Here is a 19,208-nt window from a genome sequence, read left to right as displayed (position 1 = left end):
CAATTGATTCTGCAGATCTATCACGTCATGATAGATCCCGCAGCTGGATTGATCCAAGTCAGAATGCCTGGTCAAATCAACTCCTGCCCGTGCACGTGGCATTTGATTTGGGAACGGAATGGAGAACTAATATGATCTTCATTGCAGGCTATGGAAGAGAGCGGGTAAATCAAGGCAAAGTGTGTTTGCTTTCAAGAGACCGACTACTGTTAGCAAGGGATAAAGTGGTTTCCAACCACTTATTTCAAAATTAACTTCAAGCAAGTTCTTGGTGTTTGAACTAATTCTAAACTATTGGTGGACATTCTTAAATCTCTCTAAGGTCAGAGATATTTATGTTGTAAGTACCCATGCTCTTGTAACCGTTCTTCTACAAGAGTGACCTCTTGCTAAATGTTGATATTGTGGAATTCTTTCCTAGGGTCGATTTTTTACATATGTCTAAGTTAATCCAGAATAAATATGGTTTCCAAATGGATAAATATTGGGGAGGTTCTTTTAACATGCAATAGGTATTATATGGAACCCATAGATATCGTCTTTGGAAATATGAACCATATCATGAGCTCGTTTGATTTGTGCAAGGTTTTACTTTTTAAGTACCTCTATGATTTACACACATCAATAATCTTACCTTACGGCCTTTAACCATTGGTTGCTACAGAAAACATATTACTTACCAACTGGTACTTCGCATGGGCTTGTACATGTATACATGGTATAATTGTTCTTGGGTTGTTGTGATTAATGTATTAGTGCTTTAATAAATCCGATTTATAGAAATCGTAATTATAAAAAAGATATCTTATAATAATTGGTTACCATGGAAAATGTTACTTAGCAACAGTTGCTATGGTGCTCCTTGTGTCTACCTATGGAAGCATTCATCACATGAGGAATCTATGGGGCAGATTTAATTTCTGAGCTATTCTGAGTAAATAATAATGATCTGAACTAAGATAAAGAATTTGTTGCTACGGAAGAGGGTCACTTAGCAACCGTTGTTATGAATAAATGAATCAAAATTATTGTGATATAAAGGAAGATGCTTTAGATTAAAATTTGTATGACATATCGCCTGGGAAAATGTTACTCAAGCCCGATTAAGCTCAGTTACTAAGGTAAATATGTTACCTAGCAACCGTTGCTATGTTTCATGAACTCACGTTGGCACCCCCTGCTAAAAATGTTTAGAATAACTTTCTCTACCTTTGTGCCAATTTTCATGCTTGTACCATTTTCTGAACATTTTTTTCACCAATCACCTAGACTATATCACTGTTTTGTTCCAGATCCTGTTTGATGTTGCCTGCCTCATATATCTTAATCCCTCTAGGCTTGAGGTCTTTCTTTGGCCTTACTTTAATACAGTACACTAACTTCCCTTTGTGTCTGCATACTCATTTTCTTTCATCCCCTTCACTAACCTGATTGGTCATCTCTTCTCACTAATGCCCCTTTTGTCTCCCTGTTTTCAGTGTTGCTGTTGAATGTCTGTGGTCTATATTATGGTTGTTCCACTTTACATGTATATGTTTGTCATTTTGCCTCCGAAGAAGATTCTGCTAGGATCGAAAGCTTAGGCCCCTTTTGACTCTCTAATTACTCCATTGGCTCTTTTTTTAGATAAGCAGTTTTCAGCAGCTTCTTTTGCCATTGAGGTATAAGAAAGTATGAATGCTTGTATTCAGCAAGCAACCAGAGTACTACCAACAGCTTCATGCCTTGCTAAAGGGCACTAGGGCACCAATTGGGAATTGAACCCGGGTCACTGGAATAGATAACACCGGCTCTACTGAGCAATCATGCTTTTATACAAATATGATTCCATTAAATGCCTTAAAAGAAAAACAGAATTATCAATGAACTTGGTACATGTATAAGGATGCAAACATAAAGAATGAAGATGTCACGTCAGTGAAACTACAGCTCTGTGTTCAAAGTAATTATTCTAATAATAATCATAATAATAATAATAATACACAGTTCTTGTGTAGCGCATATCACAATTTTTTATAACGTCTCTAACAAGAATGTAAAAATTGCTCTTCATGTAAGATAGGTTGTATACTGATATGCTCCAAATATTTCAATGATGGTTGTGAATAAAATAATAGTCAATATGTATAATACTAAAGTTTTATAAAGCGCAAAGAAGAATTACTTCTCTTTTAGCATTATATGACAAATACAGTACATTCTAGTTTATCACCTAAAGCCCACTGACACAGGAGATAATTACGAGGGATTTTGAGACATTTCTTCAGTTCGTCAATCATAATTTGTAATCCCTCATGCTTGGTGCTTTTATACTTCTTTCCTTTTTCAGTTGTGGTAACGATTTGAAAATAAGTTTGGACAGAATCCAATAAAATGACCACAAAGTATCTGCAAGCATAAATTTAAAAAAAAAGTGTGCCAAAGGATTCTGGAAGATTTTGTGTAAATCCTGAGAAATTAGCAAAATGAGTGCTGAATCCAACTGAATGTCAGGTCATTTTTCAAACAATAATTGAGACATTGAGACAGTTGACCTTGGATATAATGACTAAAGTTTCTCATGAAATCAGTATTAAATGCATTCACTTTCATTGGTAAATTACATATTTGTAATGTTGAACAAGCATTGTTTACTATCTTTGATGCCAAATGACATCTCTACAGCTCAACCCATAATAATGATAACAGTTTTTGAATAGCACATTACACCTTATAAAGGTCACGATGCACATTCGGAAAAGGAGAAAAGTTGAGGGAAAGCTGCTGGTAATGCTTTTATTTTCAGTGAAATAGATGTTTCCAATGCAGATTTAAGTAACATTAGATTGAAGTTGCCCAATTGTATCAACTTGCCTTAAATTGTGTGGGATACTACATGTTTTCCAGAGTTCCGGCATTGCGTGCGCATACCCCTGTTTGCCATAAAACTATCCTTATGAAGTGATCTAAAGATTTCGAACAGGTTCATATTTTACTAGTAACTCAGACGGATAAGATTGAGCCATTTGTCGAAAACACTGAAATGAGAGTAGTATTAAGATCTTGAACTCAATACGTGGCCTGACCGACAACCAATGCAAGGATCTTAATAAGGATACAGATTCATATCTTTTTGTTCTGGTAACAATCCTAGCAGCAGAGTTTAACCCATTTAAACATTTAATCCTAAAAATACATCTTTAAACATTTCCTATTAAATACATCTAAACATTTCCTAACAATACATCTTTTCCACAGATACTAAACTGAATAACAGTATTTTAGGTACATGTATTAAAAAGGCGCAATGGGTTAAGTATGAATGTACTTACCAACTGCCTTATTGCATCAATTGCCCTATTGTATTTCTCACAGAGTGTTAACATACTCTCGTAACTGCAGAAAAAGAGAGAAAAAAGATTTACCCTTTAAGTTACAGCTTATATACATACATGTTTATCATCAAAATCAGTCTCCCGTGTGTCCTCAAATTTTCACCACTGATTTCTATAATTATCATACTTGGAAAAAAATGAGATATATGGATTTAACGCGAGTCATTGACTTTAACTGAAATGCTTCCAATTTGCATTTGAACCCCTATAGAGGCAGGGATATTTTGGGAGATCATGTTCAATATTCATATCAATCAAAATGGCCTGAATTCACAAAGGTGGTTTTGAAAAGCCACGGTTGAGTCCATGGTTTATGCAGATTTTCTGTATAAATTAAGCTTAATTTAGTGCGTATCGGGCGCGTGTATAAAAAGTGTCCAATGCTGATGAGCGCTTTTGTCACAGTGCACCAAGTTGACGCCTGTTGCCGTGGATATCCACGCTATTTTATTCCTGAGTCCACTGTTTTTATTCATGAGTCCACTCTTCAAACAATGGACTCATGTATAAAATAGCGTATCTAACCTTTTTAAAGGCATCAATTTGGCGCACTGTGACAAAAACGCGTATCAGCATTGCACATTTTTTTAGACACACGCCAGATACGCGCTAAATTAAGCGTAATTTATACGGAAAATCTACATAAACCATGGACTCAACCGTGGGTTTTCAAAACCACATTTGTGAATTCGGGCCCATAGGTTTATACTGCCCCCCTCTTGCTGATATAAACCAATAATAATAATAGGCATTTATATAGCGCCATCTATCTAGAAATATTCTATTCCGAGGCGAGATGTTATTATTACTACCCCGGCTTTAGCTCGAGCTGCCTTTCAGCGCTCATGCATTCAAGGAATTAATCCTGCCGGGTACCCATTCACCTCGCCTGGGTCGAGTGCAGCACGATGTGGATAAATTTCTTGCTGAAGGAAATTACGCCATGGCTGGGATTCGAACCCACGACCCTCAAAGTTTCAAAGTCAGAAGACTTATCCACTGGGCCACAATGCTCCAATTCAAAGTTCTTACCTGGATGTGTCATAATCATTGAGGACATTATTCTCCATAGCAAGCATCAACTGTGGAATATCCTCACATACCCATCTGGATAAGAAAAATAATGAAATAAAAAGAAATCATGAGATAATCAATGCTGCATACATTTCTAATCATACACTCGTGTTTTACAACTTCCTGTTCCCAAGAACTCATGGGGGAATGGGCTTTTATTGATGTGGGACCAAAAACCTGTGGAATGCTTGATAAAGAGTTCAAAAATCCTAGACATCAGCAAACCAACTTCAGAAGCAATCTGAAGACCTGCAGAAAAGTAGTTTTCGACAGACTGTTAGGCCCGCTTTCACAAAGGTAGTTTTGAAAACCCACGGTCGACTCCATGGTTTCTGCAGATTCCATGTACATGTACATGAATAAATTACGTTTAATTTAGCACGTATACATGTAGGGCGCGTGTATAAAACATGTCCAATGCCGATGCGCGCTTTTGTCACAGTGCGCCAAATTGACGCCTGTTGCCGTGGTTATCCACACTATTTTCTTTATGAGTCCACTGTTTTTATTCATGAGTCCACTCTTCAAACAGAGGACTCGTGAATAAAATAGCTTGGATAACCATGGTAACAGGCGTCAATTTGGCGCACTGTGACAAAAACGCGCATCAGCATTGGACATGTTTTATACACGCGCCCTATACGCACGAGATTAAGCGTAATTTACACATGTAATCTGCATAAACCATGGAGTCAACAGTGGGTTTTCAAAACCACCTTTGTGAATTCTGGCCATAAAGTTTTAAATCTGTGTGATGTATTTTTGTTGCTGTTGTTAAATTGTTCGGACGCACCATCAGCATGTCATTCAGATGAAAAGCGCATTAATATCATGCCTGTTATGAATTTATTACTGTAGGTATTGGTATGGTCGACATGGTCACAGTCAAATAAAATAAATATGTTAATATGTATATGTGAAAGATCAGATAACAAGCAAAATATACCATTAAAAGGCGTTGCAAGATCATACAGGTATACATGTAGGTATTTGGGACCCTGATAATTATTTTTTACAAGTCACTCAATGCACCTCTCATTATTTATCATTTCTACTTGAAACAAAATACCAAAGGTACTCATGTACATTAAGAGTGAGAAATAACAATTACCTGATAGTATCAACAATCTCAACCGCTCCATCTGTCTTGTCCTGTAAAATCAAGAGCAAAAAAAATGAGATAATCCATTCTCACATTCTGATGATTAATTATTTACAATACACAAAAATGGATCAAGTATTGGTTAAAAAATCATAATCTAATTTCTAATCAACATACAGGTTAGGTCGTACAATGTATTAAAAAAAACATCCCTCAGAATACTTTAATGCATTTCATTATTCTCAGGTTATAATTGTTTGGTATTTTGTTATAAATGGGAATTTTCACAATTACTGACATTACACAGGACAATCTAACACACCTTTACAACATACATGAAAATAGATCTCTCAAGTACTACATGTATCTAGAGTTTATTACTGTTGAACTAAAGTTTAATACTGAACTTTGGTGTACATGTGTATGATGGAGCTTTCTTGAGGTATCAGCTGAGTTTTCCCTTGATATTCATTCTAATGGCAGATCTACTGTGTTATAATGAAGCTACATGTAATATACAGTATGTACACTGTACATGTAAGCTACTTTGTAAAAATAAACCAATGAATTCATTATGTTAAATACATGTACCACTACAACTACAAGTTCTGAATACTTTATTCTGAAGTGATACAAAATACATACCGTATATTGTTCATGTATGACAAATATGACCTTGAGTTTGAATAAATGGTAGAGTGGTTTGGAATTTTTCTTCACATAGCAACAAAGCCTTTGGTGCATTTTGTATTCAACAAAGCCTTTGGCGCATTTTGGTGTTTTAATGTACATGTAGATTGCACACTTGCTCCAGCTAAAGTGCTGATACATGTAGTTTGAGAACAAGCACATGAACCCCTATCTTTCACCGCTTAATTAAAGGTCAAGTCCACCTCAGAAAAATGTTGATTTGAATCAATAGAGAAAAATCAGACAAGCAAATGCTGAAAATTTCATCAAAATCGGATGTAAAAATTTATGAAATTTCAAAGTTTCACTTATTTTCAACAAAATAGTTATATGAACGAGCCAGTTACATCCAAATGAGATAGTCGATGATGTCACTCACTCACTATTTCTTTTGTTTTTTATTGTTTGAATTATACAATATTTTAATTTTTACGACTTTGATGATTAGGACCTCCTTGCCTGAAGCACAAAATGTAAGAATAATGGAATTCCAAGTGTTCAGGGAGAATAAAACTTCATTTCACATGACAATGACGAGAAAATAAAAATATTTCATATTTCGGATAATAAAAAACAAAAGAAATAGTGAGTGAGTGATGTCATCAGTTCCTTCACTTGCATACCGACCGAGATGTGCATATAACTGTTTTGTGAAATGAAGCGAAACTTTAAAATGTCATAACTTTCTTATTTTACATCCGATTTTGATGAAATTTTCAGTGTTATGCTTGTTGAATTTTTCTCTTTTTTTTCAAATCAAGTTTTTGTTCGGGTGGACTTGTCCTTTAAAGACACCTTCCTCTACAAGCTTGCAATTTATTGTGAAAAAAGTAACAGAATGTAAATAACGTAAAGTGTAGCATTTTACATGTACTTCTCAGAGTTGTTATAGAAATTTTGTTTTTGTCATCATTCACATCATTTGAAAGAAATGAAGGTGCTGCTAGCCGAAAAGGGAAAAATGAATAGCAATTGAATTTTCAATCATCAGTATACAATTCTGACCTATACTGTAAAATTTGATACATTTTGATTTAGCAATGGAGGTTTAACCTCAACATACATGTACATGTAGTGATCTTGCGGGGTCTAAAAATACAAAATTCTTGAGAACTTTCAATGGGGTGAACTTCAAAGCCAAATAGCAAAAATCAATCACATGAACACAAGGTTAATCACGTTGCACAACTCTACGCATCCGATGTTTGGAAACTGTGTCCAATTTTTGGCAAAAAACAAGCTTCTAGTGCTGGTTTCCATTTACCAGAAGTTTTTCAATTCTAGTTTTTCATGACATTAGGAGTGGGCTACATGTACATGTATAAATGGGTGATTTTTAGTTTTACTGTGGCAAGTTTTTTGTATTCCTTTTACAAGTATCTCAACATGAAATGACAATATTTTTTGTCTCGGGTCCGAGAAAAAAGTGTTCCGGCCTGCCGGGCCAAAATCCAAAATGGCCGCCAAAACCCCATGAAATCACAGTTTTGGCCACATCTTCTTTATTTGATGGTCCTTTTCTCTGGTTTTGGTGTCTATTCATATGTTTTTAGGGGCAGGCAATTTGTTTTTCCTAAAATTAGTACTTTTAAACCATTATTTGTAAGAGGTTAAGAGGTTATTTTACTTCAATTTTCAAATTTTTATACCCTGTTTTCAGCCCCAATTTAGGTTCCATCGTCTTGTGGTTCTTGGATATTAGATGATACCAGTTTCACCAGTAGTAATCAGCTTTTTAAAGCTATACAGTGCATCCCCCCCAAAAAAAACTGTACTTTTGAAACGGCTGCCAAATAAAAAATATAGCACTTTGGGGAAAAAGACATATATGGAAAGCCAATAAAGTCAACTTTCAAATGACACCAAAAGGTTGGAAAACTATTCATGCTTGAGCAAGCACTGCCCACTGAAACAAAGGATATGAAAATTAGGGTGGGCTGGAATTAACCTTCCAATTTATGTTAGTTTTTGAGCCCGGGCAAATCCTTTCGAACTTGCAAAGTTAATGCCGTTGTGATAAATTAATGATCATTCGTGACTAGTTTTCGTTGCTTTTTATTTTAATAAGCAAATTTTTAAATTATTAAATTGAACTTTAATACACGAGTGAACATAAATTACACTTTTTGGGCAGCATTTCAACTTTATCATTTGGATCTCTTTTTGGGCAGCATTTCAACTTTATCATGTGGATCTCAGCAATGTGTTCATGGGAGTCGGGAGAATAGGGGGTGAGATACATGTAGGATAGGGAGAAGTAGGTTGATGGAATAAGGGTCAACAGAATATTCAGCCCCCGCCCCCTCCCTCTTTCCCGCCCTCCCCTCCTGTTGAGAGACTAATGGCTATTGTCATGTACGCGTGAAGTCCAGAGCAGAATGCCCGGTGGGGCGGGGGGAGGGGCACTCTCATTCACGAGTGGATACCATGCGCGACCATGGAGTCTCGGAAAGCACCCTAAACACGTAATTTCCTATTTCTGAAAATGCACCCTTAACAAGTATTGGCGCGTGAAACCCTACCCTTAACAAGTATTTGAAACAAAACGATACTCTTGGCAAATATTCCCTGAAATGAACCCCTAAGCAAGTACAGGACTGTTTTATTGTTACGGGTCCTTCGGTCGTCAGCTTACCTTATTTGGTTTAGTACAACCCCCACCTTCTACACCAAGCACAAATCTGACTCTAAACACAAAATGTTGGGGCAAAAAGGACATCCTTTATAAAACATATTAATTTTGTTTTATCATCCCCACAAATTCGACCCTACACACCTAATTTCCTAGTGAAATAGATACTCTTTTTTCATTATTTTTGTGTTTTTGACACAAATCCTGTGATTTGCATGCTGTCGCCAAGCGGAAGACAAAGAAATCAAGATGGCAACGTAAACACGGCCGTAAGCTCTTCCCATCTTTTCATAACAAATCTCTCATTTTTTTAATGAATTCTTCTTTAAAAATGAAATCAATATCGCAGAAATGTTGGAAATGAAGTTGGACCCCATGTACATGTTTTAGGGCTAGATCTTTTAGAGGGAAAGAAGAATTCTCGGGGGCGAAAGTTTCTGGTCTTGTACCCGTATGTGTGGAAATATAGGAAGAGCTCCCAGGCGTTAGTGGGGAGTGACTATACGTACAGTTATGACTTTCACTCCCCAAAACGCCCCAGGCTAGTCTTCAGCACCCGTTGGACTATGTAATCGTAACTGTTTTGCCATTTTACAGATGTATTATCAATTATCAATTCAATTCAATTCAATTATTTATTTTCCACTTTCAATTTCATATTATCCTTCTTTATTATCCTTTTTTCTTTTATCCTTCTGTCCTTAATTAATGCACACACAGTCACAAGAATATGTAGTGTATCAAGCACACCGTGTGGCCTAAGTTCGATATGCCTAGACCAAAAGCTTCAGTCTCTGTTATTTTGGTTGTTCAGCTGAACTCCGTTGGCTTCACTCAGTACTCACCAAATTACAGAGACCGAAGTTCTAGCGCGATCTGTACAGGGGACTCAACGGCCATATGTTTATGTACTTAAGATCGGATGAAACGGGGAAGTGAATTTGCGCGACAGCCGAGGTAAGTCACTGTTTTTGTTCCTTTTAACTTGATTTTTCTCTGTTTTTTGGCAATTAATGCCAAGAGGGAATATTATTATTAATTTGCATTTTGGTCGCATTAACTTTCAAATTTTTTATTCATTAAAGACAAAAAATGAAGAGCCCCGACGGGGGGATTTTGCATTGCAAGTCCCCTAATGGTGGCTGCACGATAGCGAGCCGTCTGTGTACGAGGAGAAATTTTAAAAAAAAGTTAAAACACTCCTCGAAACAGACGGCTGCTAGCCTGCTACTGCTAGCTGTCTACGATATGCCATGCGCGTATGCGTGGGCTGTACATGTTATGATGTAGGCCGTCCGGACTCCCGGCACCCACCCCGTTACTACTACCGTACTACGGTACCTCACTCAGTCAATCGCACTCATGCATGCGGTCATTCAATCAAAATACTCACCGTGTGCTGAAGAGGCCACGTATAAATAGCTGGTTCAGCACCCGCTGGACTATGTAATCGTAATTCTTTTGCCATTTTACAGATGTATTATCCTTAAGTCCTCATGTAATTGTCTCAAAACTCCCAAATTGTAAGGCAATCAACTCATTTTCCATTCGATATCCCCCCTATATTTCCCCGACAATCGACCTCGTACAACTTCCGTACAAAGACGCCTTTTAGAGGTGCCAAATCATGTGACCTGAGTGCCCAGTCATGATTGGCTGAAAAGCTGATAGAAGATGTTTTTATTATGATAATTGTCTCATACTTCAATAAATAGCTTTCTCACGTCCAAAATATATAATGATATAATGATAATATGACGAAGGTGTGAGATATATCGAGCGATGTACTTTATGCACAAGGAGATTTAGATATATCCAAAGCACATTATGAGGTCATAATGACGTCAAGGAATGTTTATTTTTTCTTTTAATCAATTATTTGGCAGTCGAATATGATGCATGATACGGTATATGATTGCAGATACTGGTTCATAATATAGAAGTGCACGCCTGATAGCAGACCTGGTCATAATCACGTGATAATTACGTCGTATTCTCGGCATACTGGTCGTAGAGAATAAATATGACGTCTTTATGACGTAATTACGACCACTTTTAACGGCGAGTTTATCTTGCATTTGTATATGACCAGATTATGACGTGATTATGACGTCATTAATTCACCAGTCAATGACGAGTAAATTTAAATTTTGCATGACCAGAATATGACGTGATTATTATGTCATTTATTGACAAATCAACGACGAGTCTATCCACAATTTTACATGACCAGATTTTGACGTGATTATGTCGTCATTAATTGACCATTCAATGACAAGTAAAATTTACAGTTTTGCATGACCAGAATATGACCTAAATATGACGTCATATATTGACAAATCAAAGACGAATATATTACAATTTTATATGACCAGATAATGATGTGATTATGACGTCATTAATCAACCAGTCACGAGTAAATTTACAATTTTGCATGACCAAAATATACAACGTGATTATAATACATGTAATAATGATAATATGCAACATTTATATAGCGCTTAATACAAATGTTTCTAAGCGCTGCATACCATTACCCCGGCTTTAGCATGGCTACCCTGATCGGGCGCATCGAGCATTCCAAGGAATTTCTTCCTACCGGGTACCCATTTACTACACCTGGGTCGAGAGTGGCAATTGTAGATAAACGCCTTGCCAAAGGACGTGCTGCGGTGGGATTTGAACCCCGGTCCTTGTGGTTCACAGTCCGCAGACTTATCCACTGAGCCACAACACCTTCACGACGAGTGCATTTACTGGGCCAAAATTATGGAACTCCCTTCCTTCTTCTTTGAAGCAATCAGTTAGCCTCAGTGTTTTTAGAAACAAGTTAAAGACCGATTTGCTGAAGAAATACTTAGATCAGTAAACGAATGCCTGCTTGTTATATCTCGTCTAACTTTATAAATTGTATTCTTTCCACAATTATCTATGCAAAAATAGAGCTCTGCCTATTTTCTTTTTTTCTTCTTTTCTTTCTTCTTTTTGAATTTTAGATTCTTATAGTTTAGGTCTAATAGGATTTGTTTGCATTCTGCATTTCACTTTTGTTACTTTTTAGTGTATCTTTTGTAAATATATATATATGTACCTTGGTTACTACAATTTTTTGTTTGCTTGTTCTATGATGTTTTAAATGATTGCTAATGTAAGTTTTTTAATATTCTGGTGGCCTATGGTCTACAAGCTAAGCTTTTTAGTAGGTCACCACGTTTCATTTCCATCTATTCTCATGGGTGTTACTTACATTTATATTTATAAAAAGTAGTGCATGTATTATGTATATTATCCTGTAATATTTACTTTTTGTTCTTTGCTATTTGCCTGTATCACATTGATTTACTGTTGTTGTTGTTGTTTGTTATCGGATTTGAAACGAAATAAAGATTCATTCATTCATTCATTCATTTTATATGACAACATTATGAAAACATATAATACAACCATAGGCAGCGAAAGCGCGGGGGGGGGCAGAAGAGGGGGACGTTCCCCCCTTCTAATTTGTGTGTTGATATAATAACCTTTTTTTTTGCTTGTCTACTTTGTTTCCTGCATGCATCCCCCTTAATTCACGTGGGCCCCCACCCCTCCCTGAAGTGTTTGTGTCCCCCCCCCTCCCTTAAATTTAGGTTGATAACCCTCCTTTTTTTTTGCTTGTCAAATATTTTTGGTAATCCACTCCCCTAAATTCAAATGTCAATTTTTTTTGCCTGCGTCCATCCCTAAATTTCAGATGGACCATGCATCCCAAAATTTCAGATGGACCCCCCCCCCCTAAATTTTGTTGGCTTAATTCCGCCGCCAATGCAGACAACAAATACGTTTTCAAAATGTTCCCTTTATTTTTCTCCCGGTGTTTTCTTTAGCCTAAATGTTTAAAGGTTCTGTAGGTCGCCCGGGTAGGTCGTCGTCGAAAATTGATATTTCATTTGACACTTCAACCAAAACATGTTTCGAATGAAGACTAGATGCCAAGTCCGATCGTCAGCAGAGCGCGCACGTGATTCGTGTATTTGAAAATGCAACCGTTATAATGAACGAAGTCGAGTCAAAGTGTTGGATCGTGCAATCGACGTCCGTAATAACTTGTTCTCAATTGACTGCCTGCCCTTTTTTGACATGTCAAGACACTTCAGGGTAAGCATTTACATGTATACTAATATTCTATATATGTCTAAATTAGCTGGAGTATCAGTAGAAATCAGAATAACCTATCACTGATGAAGTTATTTCAACCTGCGGTATTGTGCATGCCGGCGTAAAGTACCGCACGGTACGGTACGTGAAGTCGAACCCTAGAGTTGTGGCGATGACAATGGCTCTCGAGCCGTGGCGTTTGCTGTTTGGACTGTGAACATGTGAAAACTTTTTCTTTGCTTTCATCTTTAAAACCAATCATCAAACGTTGAAATACATTCTTATGACTTCTTAAATTTGATCTCAAAGAATAATTTTAGACCCTATTCTCTAATTTGTATGGTGTGGACGTTGTCAGCCATGGCATGGTGGTGGTGCTCTGCACAGTGCCCTTTCCTTGCCTTTTTCATAGGCCTAAGGCTTTGGCTTGGCCTACATTACATGTACCTTCAATTCAAGTCATGTTCGTGCAGGCTCCACCTAACCACCGCTACACTGCGCTCCACCTACCCGAACCTCAACTCGGTGAACTCGTAATTCGGATACTCCGAGTTTCAAAGGTGGGAAAAAATAAAATGAATAGGCCCTATTTATTGTAAAAATTACCCCCCCCAACCAACAATGCATTAAAGTTTAAGGCGCTAATGCAGTTTCGCACCGGCCGATTACCAGCACACCTAATCACCAATACTTGTTACCAAATGTCATGACAAGTCTCTCAGTCACATTTCGATGTCAATACATCCACCACTTTTCAAAATATTGTGATCGGGAATGGCTGTATTTCGTCTTCGATCTCAACGTCGTTGATCGACATCGCTTCGCGGATCGCTTGGATTCACCGTGCACCGTAATGTTGATATGAACTGAAGTTAGCAACCAAATCATGCGACCATAGATTCGCATCCGGCATGCTGGCAGTTTGTTCGCCACATTTTCGCATGATTTGGTTGCTAACTTCAGTTCATATCAACATTACATTGCACGGTGAATCCAAGCGATCTGCGAAGCGATGTCTACGCCATGTCGCTTCGCGGATCGCTTGGATTCACCGTGCACCGTAATGTTGATATGAACGGAAGTTAGCAACCAAATCATGCGAACATAGATTCGCATGCGGCATGCTGGCATGCAGTTTGTTTGCCACATTCTCGCATGATTTGGTTGCTAACTTCAGTTCATATCAACATTACGGTGCACGGTGAATCCAAGCGATCTGCGAAGCGATGTCTACGCCGTGTCGATCAACGACGTTGAGATCGAAGCCGAAATACAGCCATTCCCGATCACGATATTTTGAAAAGTGGTGGACATATTGACATCGAAATGTGACTGAGAGACTTGTCATGACATTTGGGAACAAATATTGGTGATGAGGTATGCTGGTAACCGGCCGGTGCGAAACTGCATTAGCGCCAAGTTTAATTTCTTACTCTTGACTTAGACTTGGTCTTAGAGCCAAGGTACTTAGTACATAATGTGTGGTGGGTATGTGCCGCAGTGGGGACCCCCTTTTTTACACTCAAATTTCCATTCCAAGGCATAGCATTTTGTCTTATTGAGGTAACCGGAGGATTAGAGCAAGAAATCTAGCTTTTATTTATTGTTGATGTCTTTTGGGGGATATTTTTTACAATAAATATGCATTTTTCCCCACCTTTGCCACTCAGAGTATCTGAACGAGTTCACCGACTTGAAGTTCGGGGAAGTGGAGCGGTAATGAAGAGGAGAAAAGCCTGCTCGAACATCACTTGAGGTAGGCTTGGCCTTGCTTATAAATGTAATTGTACATAGACCCTATTCAGAAGAGATGTGTTTTTTCTAAAAAATAATCCCTGTCTGAAAATTGGTAGTGATGGACACTAACCAAAAGTGGCAAATCATATATTAATTTACTATGATTAGAAAATATCTCAAACCAAAATATCGCTTCCATCTTTTCCAAACACCTTTAAATTTTGCCGCCCGATTTTGAAGGTGTCCTTATAGCTACTACACACTCGATTTATCATGCAATTTTTTTTCTTGTTCCTCAGTTTTTAAAACATGTTCTATTGTTGGAAAAATATAAATGAAGGTGCATACACCTAAAAAACTGCATTTTTTGTTTTCTCTACAATTTGCAATTTTATGTACAAAATATTAATACTAAAGGAGTCGTTTGTCACACTACAGTCACGAAGATTGTGCATTTGCCATTGAAATTGCATGTGCAATGAGTGGTGAGTACCTGAAGCTTTAGGACATACATGTATATCTCGATAGACTAAATAAATAATCATTTCAATTTCAGTGACATCATCTGGGACAGTTGGAACAACTCTACGCTCCACATTTAATTCAGTGTCAATCCTGATTTCATCAACATGGACTGATGGAACAAAAGTCATGCAAATATGCTGTTTTGTGTAGTGGTGAGTACAATTATCACTTTTGGAAGGGATTTTTTTTACATGAACATGAGCTCCATGTTTGATTCAGTTTATTTGTTCCAAAGTTAAAATGAGAATGAAGGAAAGTTATGTAATCATTGACAGTGACTGATACTCCAACATTATTCCTGTAGATTAACCCTAAATCTCCTGGGGTATTTTGATTCTTGGGGGCATTAGGGCCCCCCTTAAGATCTCAGCCACGGATTGCGCTATCACAATGAAAATTTGCATGATGGTAGAGAGTGACATTTCCAATGCAGTTGCATTGGTAAATTTCACTGAATTCTTTTATTTTTATTTTGTAGGAATTAATTTTCTAATTTATTCATGAAACTTATGTATTTTATTCATGAAATCATACTTTTTGCTCTGATTCACTAAATAAAGCTCATAGAATGCTATTTTTGGTGAAATATTCTTTATAGCATTCCTAACAATTGTGAATGAAAAAATCCTGGTGCCAAGACCGATTTCTTATGTATTTTATTGCTTTTTTAATTTCTTATGTATTTCTTTTTTTTTAAACAAGGCAAAATTAATGTTTAATCAGTAAAAGTAGAAATGATACGTTTCTGAATTTTTGCTAAATACCCGGTACACTATTTGCATTGGATTTGTACATGAAAAATACACTTACATTTGACGTGTAATGTCGTAACCGCGCACCCGGGTGTCACAAATTTGGTCTCATAATTTATGCGAGACTTAAAAGTAAAAAGTCAGTGAGCGGCGAGGTCAAAAAAATTTGCGCAGCAGATATCGCAAAAATTGTCGAGGGGGGGGGCATTATGGCCCTCTCCCTCCCCTGGCAGAATTAGGGTTAATGAAAAATTTCAAAAGATTGTAGTTTAATAAATTTTTCTCTGAAATTATGCATAAAATGATGCAAAAGTGACATCTTAACAAAGATAAGAGTATTGTTTGTTTTTGCAACTTAGACAATTTTTATGATGCGAAATAGACATCTAAACAATGATAAGAATAAGAGTATTGTTTGCTTTTGCAAAGACAATGACAATGATTTTATTGGACCATGTTACACTCTTTCGGGGATTAGGGACACTATCAAAACGACATTACACATCAATTATGCAATTTTACATATGTAACTAAAAGATTAAATCCACATCTGGCGTAAAAGATTTTCATTGGATGAGTGAGATGAGACTGCTGCATTTTATTTACAGCCTTTCTCATTGGATGTTGCTTCACAAATGGGTGTGTCTTAGAGAGATAATAAAATGAAGATGAAATTGTTCTTAGAAGAATATCAATTCAAAGGGATTTTAAGGGATTCTTTTTTCAGAGATGAAATGGATCTCAAAATACTACCCCTGTTCCCTTCTATGAGTTTTTCCTTTAATTGAATATTGATTCAAATTGTCTTTATTGCACTCTTGCGCTCCTTTTTTTATAGTGAAATATCTCTTCTGCAGTGTCCCCTCTTTCACCTCTTATTAAGTGCCCCATTTATGCCCTCATTTATTTTTTTTCTACTTCTAAATGTTTAGACTGGTAAACAAAGGTGAATGCAATTAGCACCCTTTCATTTTTACATATTTCATATAACAGAATATAAAAGTTTTCAGCTGAGCGATTGGAATAAAATAAACTGAATAAGCAAATGTCCTCCCTCACCTGATGTTGATATTCATATCAATGGATATTGATATCGATAGTGATAATGTAGATCACTGACTTTTGGCAATATGCGATAAAAAGAATTGATAATTGAAACCATTAAGTTTTGCATGCAGATGAAATAGTTTGGCTATGTTTATTATAAGTTCCTCAATACCCCCCTTTTATTTTTTTTACAGGTGTCACAAGATAAAGTACTTCCTTGATGAGTTCAGAGATGGATGATCAATCAAACATAGAATATGGTTTCTAGCAACCCTGCAGGTATCCTTCATACGCCAATGAGAGTGCATAAAGCTTGCACATATTATAAACGGTATCTGTGCTATCCCCAATATATAACATTAGACCAATTACATTGCCAAATTACAATGGAGCCTATCAAAGAAAAGGTAGACTCCAGCAAAACGTAATTTGAATATTAAAATAGAGAAAAACCAAAGAAGCACTGATAATTTCATCAAAATCTGACTAAGATAAGGTTATGAAATTTTGAGTTTCAAAAAACATTAATATGCAAAACACAGGTCAAATGAGGATCAAAGACGTTCTTTTGTATTTTATCATATGAAACATAGAAGAGATCCATTGTCTTTGGCAGAGAGTAATTGGTCTACCAGTAATCTTATACTTAGGGGGATAATAATTTCAGAGATGCTTTACATAGGAATAAATAATTATGTAGTACAATACATTTTTCAGGAGCAACTTGGTCTGCTCATCATTAGAGTGCAGTGGGCTGATTCATAAATCTGTTAGTAAGTTAAGATTGATTTTAAGAACGACTAGTGAACCTTTCCTTTGTGCTAATTGATTATTAACCCTAAATAGACTGGGCTATTTCAACACCTAAGAAGACTGGGGGGGGCCTGATTCAGCCCCCCCCTTATGATCTCGGTCGTCCATCGCGCGATCGCGACGGAAATTGGCACGCGCGTTACCCATGGCATTATCTACAAAATTTTGATATATATAATTCTGTGAAAAATCTCATTGCTCATTAATTTGCCAATATATGCGTAAAATCATAAGTTTGCTCTAATTAATAAAATAATGCCCCTAAAATGCTACTTTTTGTTTCACATAATCTAGATAGGCATCTGATCAAATTTATTTTTAAAAAATTTCAACATCACATTTATTTTCTTAAGCATTGTTTTCTAAATTTCTTATGTATTTCTCTGTTTTTCGACTTTTTGTTTTTTATTGTTTTTTCAATGGAAATTGTCAGGGACTTCATTTTGACCATAAAGAGATAAATTTAATTGATTTTAAGCAGTAAATGGAAAAATGATACAATTTATGAATTTTGACTAAAAACACTATTTGCATTGGATTTGTACACAAATTCACGTTTTTGAGTTATTTTGGGTCTGCATGCACTTGCAAAATGATGGGTCGTTCGCACTGATCCTTATTGTTACATACTTTAAAGGAGAAGTCCACGCCAACAAAAAGTTGATTTTACTTAAAGGAGAATGAAACCATTGGAACAAGATAGCTTGTGTGAAAACAGAAAAATCAAAGAAACAGATCAACAAAAGTTTGAGAAAAATCGGACAAATAATGAGAAAGTTATGAGCATTTGAGTATTGCGATCACTAATGCTATGGAGATAGCAAATTGGCAATGCGACAAAGATGTGTGATGTCACTTGTGAACAACTCTAGATATATTTCACTTGAATTGCCTCTTTTATCACATCTATCCATAGATCATGTGTTCTTTCTACATGAGGGCATGTAATACATATTTTTTAAGAATACATCATGGATAAAGAGTTTGTATCATCATAAGAAAAAGGAAAAAGAGACATTTTGAGGGTATTTTATAGTCCACCAAAGGGAAAGTTGTTCATCAGTGACATCACACATCCTTGTCGCATTGCCAATGGGAGGATCTCCATAGCATTAGTGATTGCAATATTTAAATGCTCATAACTTTCTCATTATTTGTCCGATTTTTCTCAAACTTTCTTTATTCTTATTCTTTGATTTTTCTGTTTCTACACAAGCCTATTTGTTCCAAAGGTTACATTCCCCTTTAAAAGAGAAAATTTATTTTATGTGGTATTTGATTTACTCATTTTAGTTAAATTTTTGATACTTGTAAGCAATTATTTC

At 36.4% G+C, this 19,208-nt stretch overlaps 1 protein-coding gene and 1 long non-coding RNA gene across 4 annotated transcripts in view; one reads left to right on the top strand and one right to left on the bottom strand.

Moving 5' to 3' along the window:
- The window catches only part of LOC121423964 (histone-lysine N-methyltransferase, H3 lysine-79 specific-like), a 54,559-nt gene extending 44,055 nt beyond the window's left edge, over nucleotides 1-10,504 (bottom strand). For both annotated transcript variants that reach the window (XM_041619516.1, XM_041619519.1), the window contains exons 1-4: nucleotides 10,266-10,504; nucleotides 5,560-5,600; nucleotides 4,407-4,481; nucleotides 3,312-3,375 (exon numbers count right to left, since the gene is read on the bottom strand). In XM_041619516.1, coding sequence (XP_041475450.1) covers nucleotides 3,312-3,375; nucleotides 4,407-4,481; nucleotides 5,560-5,600; nucleotides 10,266-10,340 — 255 coding nt within the window. In that variant the 5' untranslated portion in view covers nucleotides 10,341-10,504. The remainder of the gene's footprint in view (nucleotides 1-3,311; nucleotides 3,376-4,406; nucleotides 4,482-5,559; nucleotides 5,601-10,265) is intronic.
- Nucleotides 10,505-12,896: 2,392 nt separating this feature from the next.
- LOC121424492 lies at nucleotides 12,897-17,462 on the top strand. 2 transcript variants are annotated; one of them, XR_005971390.1, is made up of 4 exons: nucleotides 12,897-13,009; nucleotides 14,680-14,765; nucleotides 15,303-15,423; nucleotides 17,265-17,462. It is a non-coding gene; the product is annotated as an uncharacterized LOC121424492 (long non-coding RNA). The 2 variants fall into 2 exon arrangements; XR_005971391.1 differs by lacking the exon at nucleotides 12,897-13,009 and adding an exon at nucleotides 14,344-14,386.
- The last annotated feature ends 1,746 nt before the right edge of the window (nucleotides 17,463-19,208 follow it).

The sequence above is a fragment of the Lytechinus variegatus genome, chromosome 11, assembly GCF_018143015.1.
Source record: "Lytechinus variegatus isolate NC3 chromosome 11, Lvar_3.0, whole genome shotgun sequence".
Lineage (NCBI taxonomy): Eukaryota > Metazoa > Echinodermata > Echinoidea > Temnopleuroida > Toxopneustidae > Lytechinus > Lytechinus variegatus.
The sequence above is the reverse complement of the archived record's forward strand: the minus strand, read 5'-3'. Positions and strand labels throughout refer to the sequence as shown.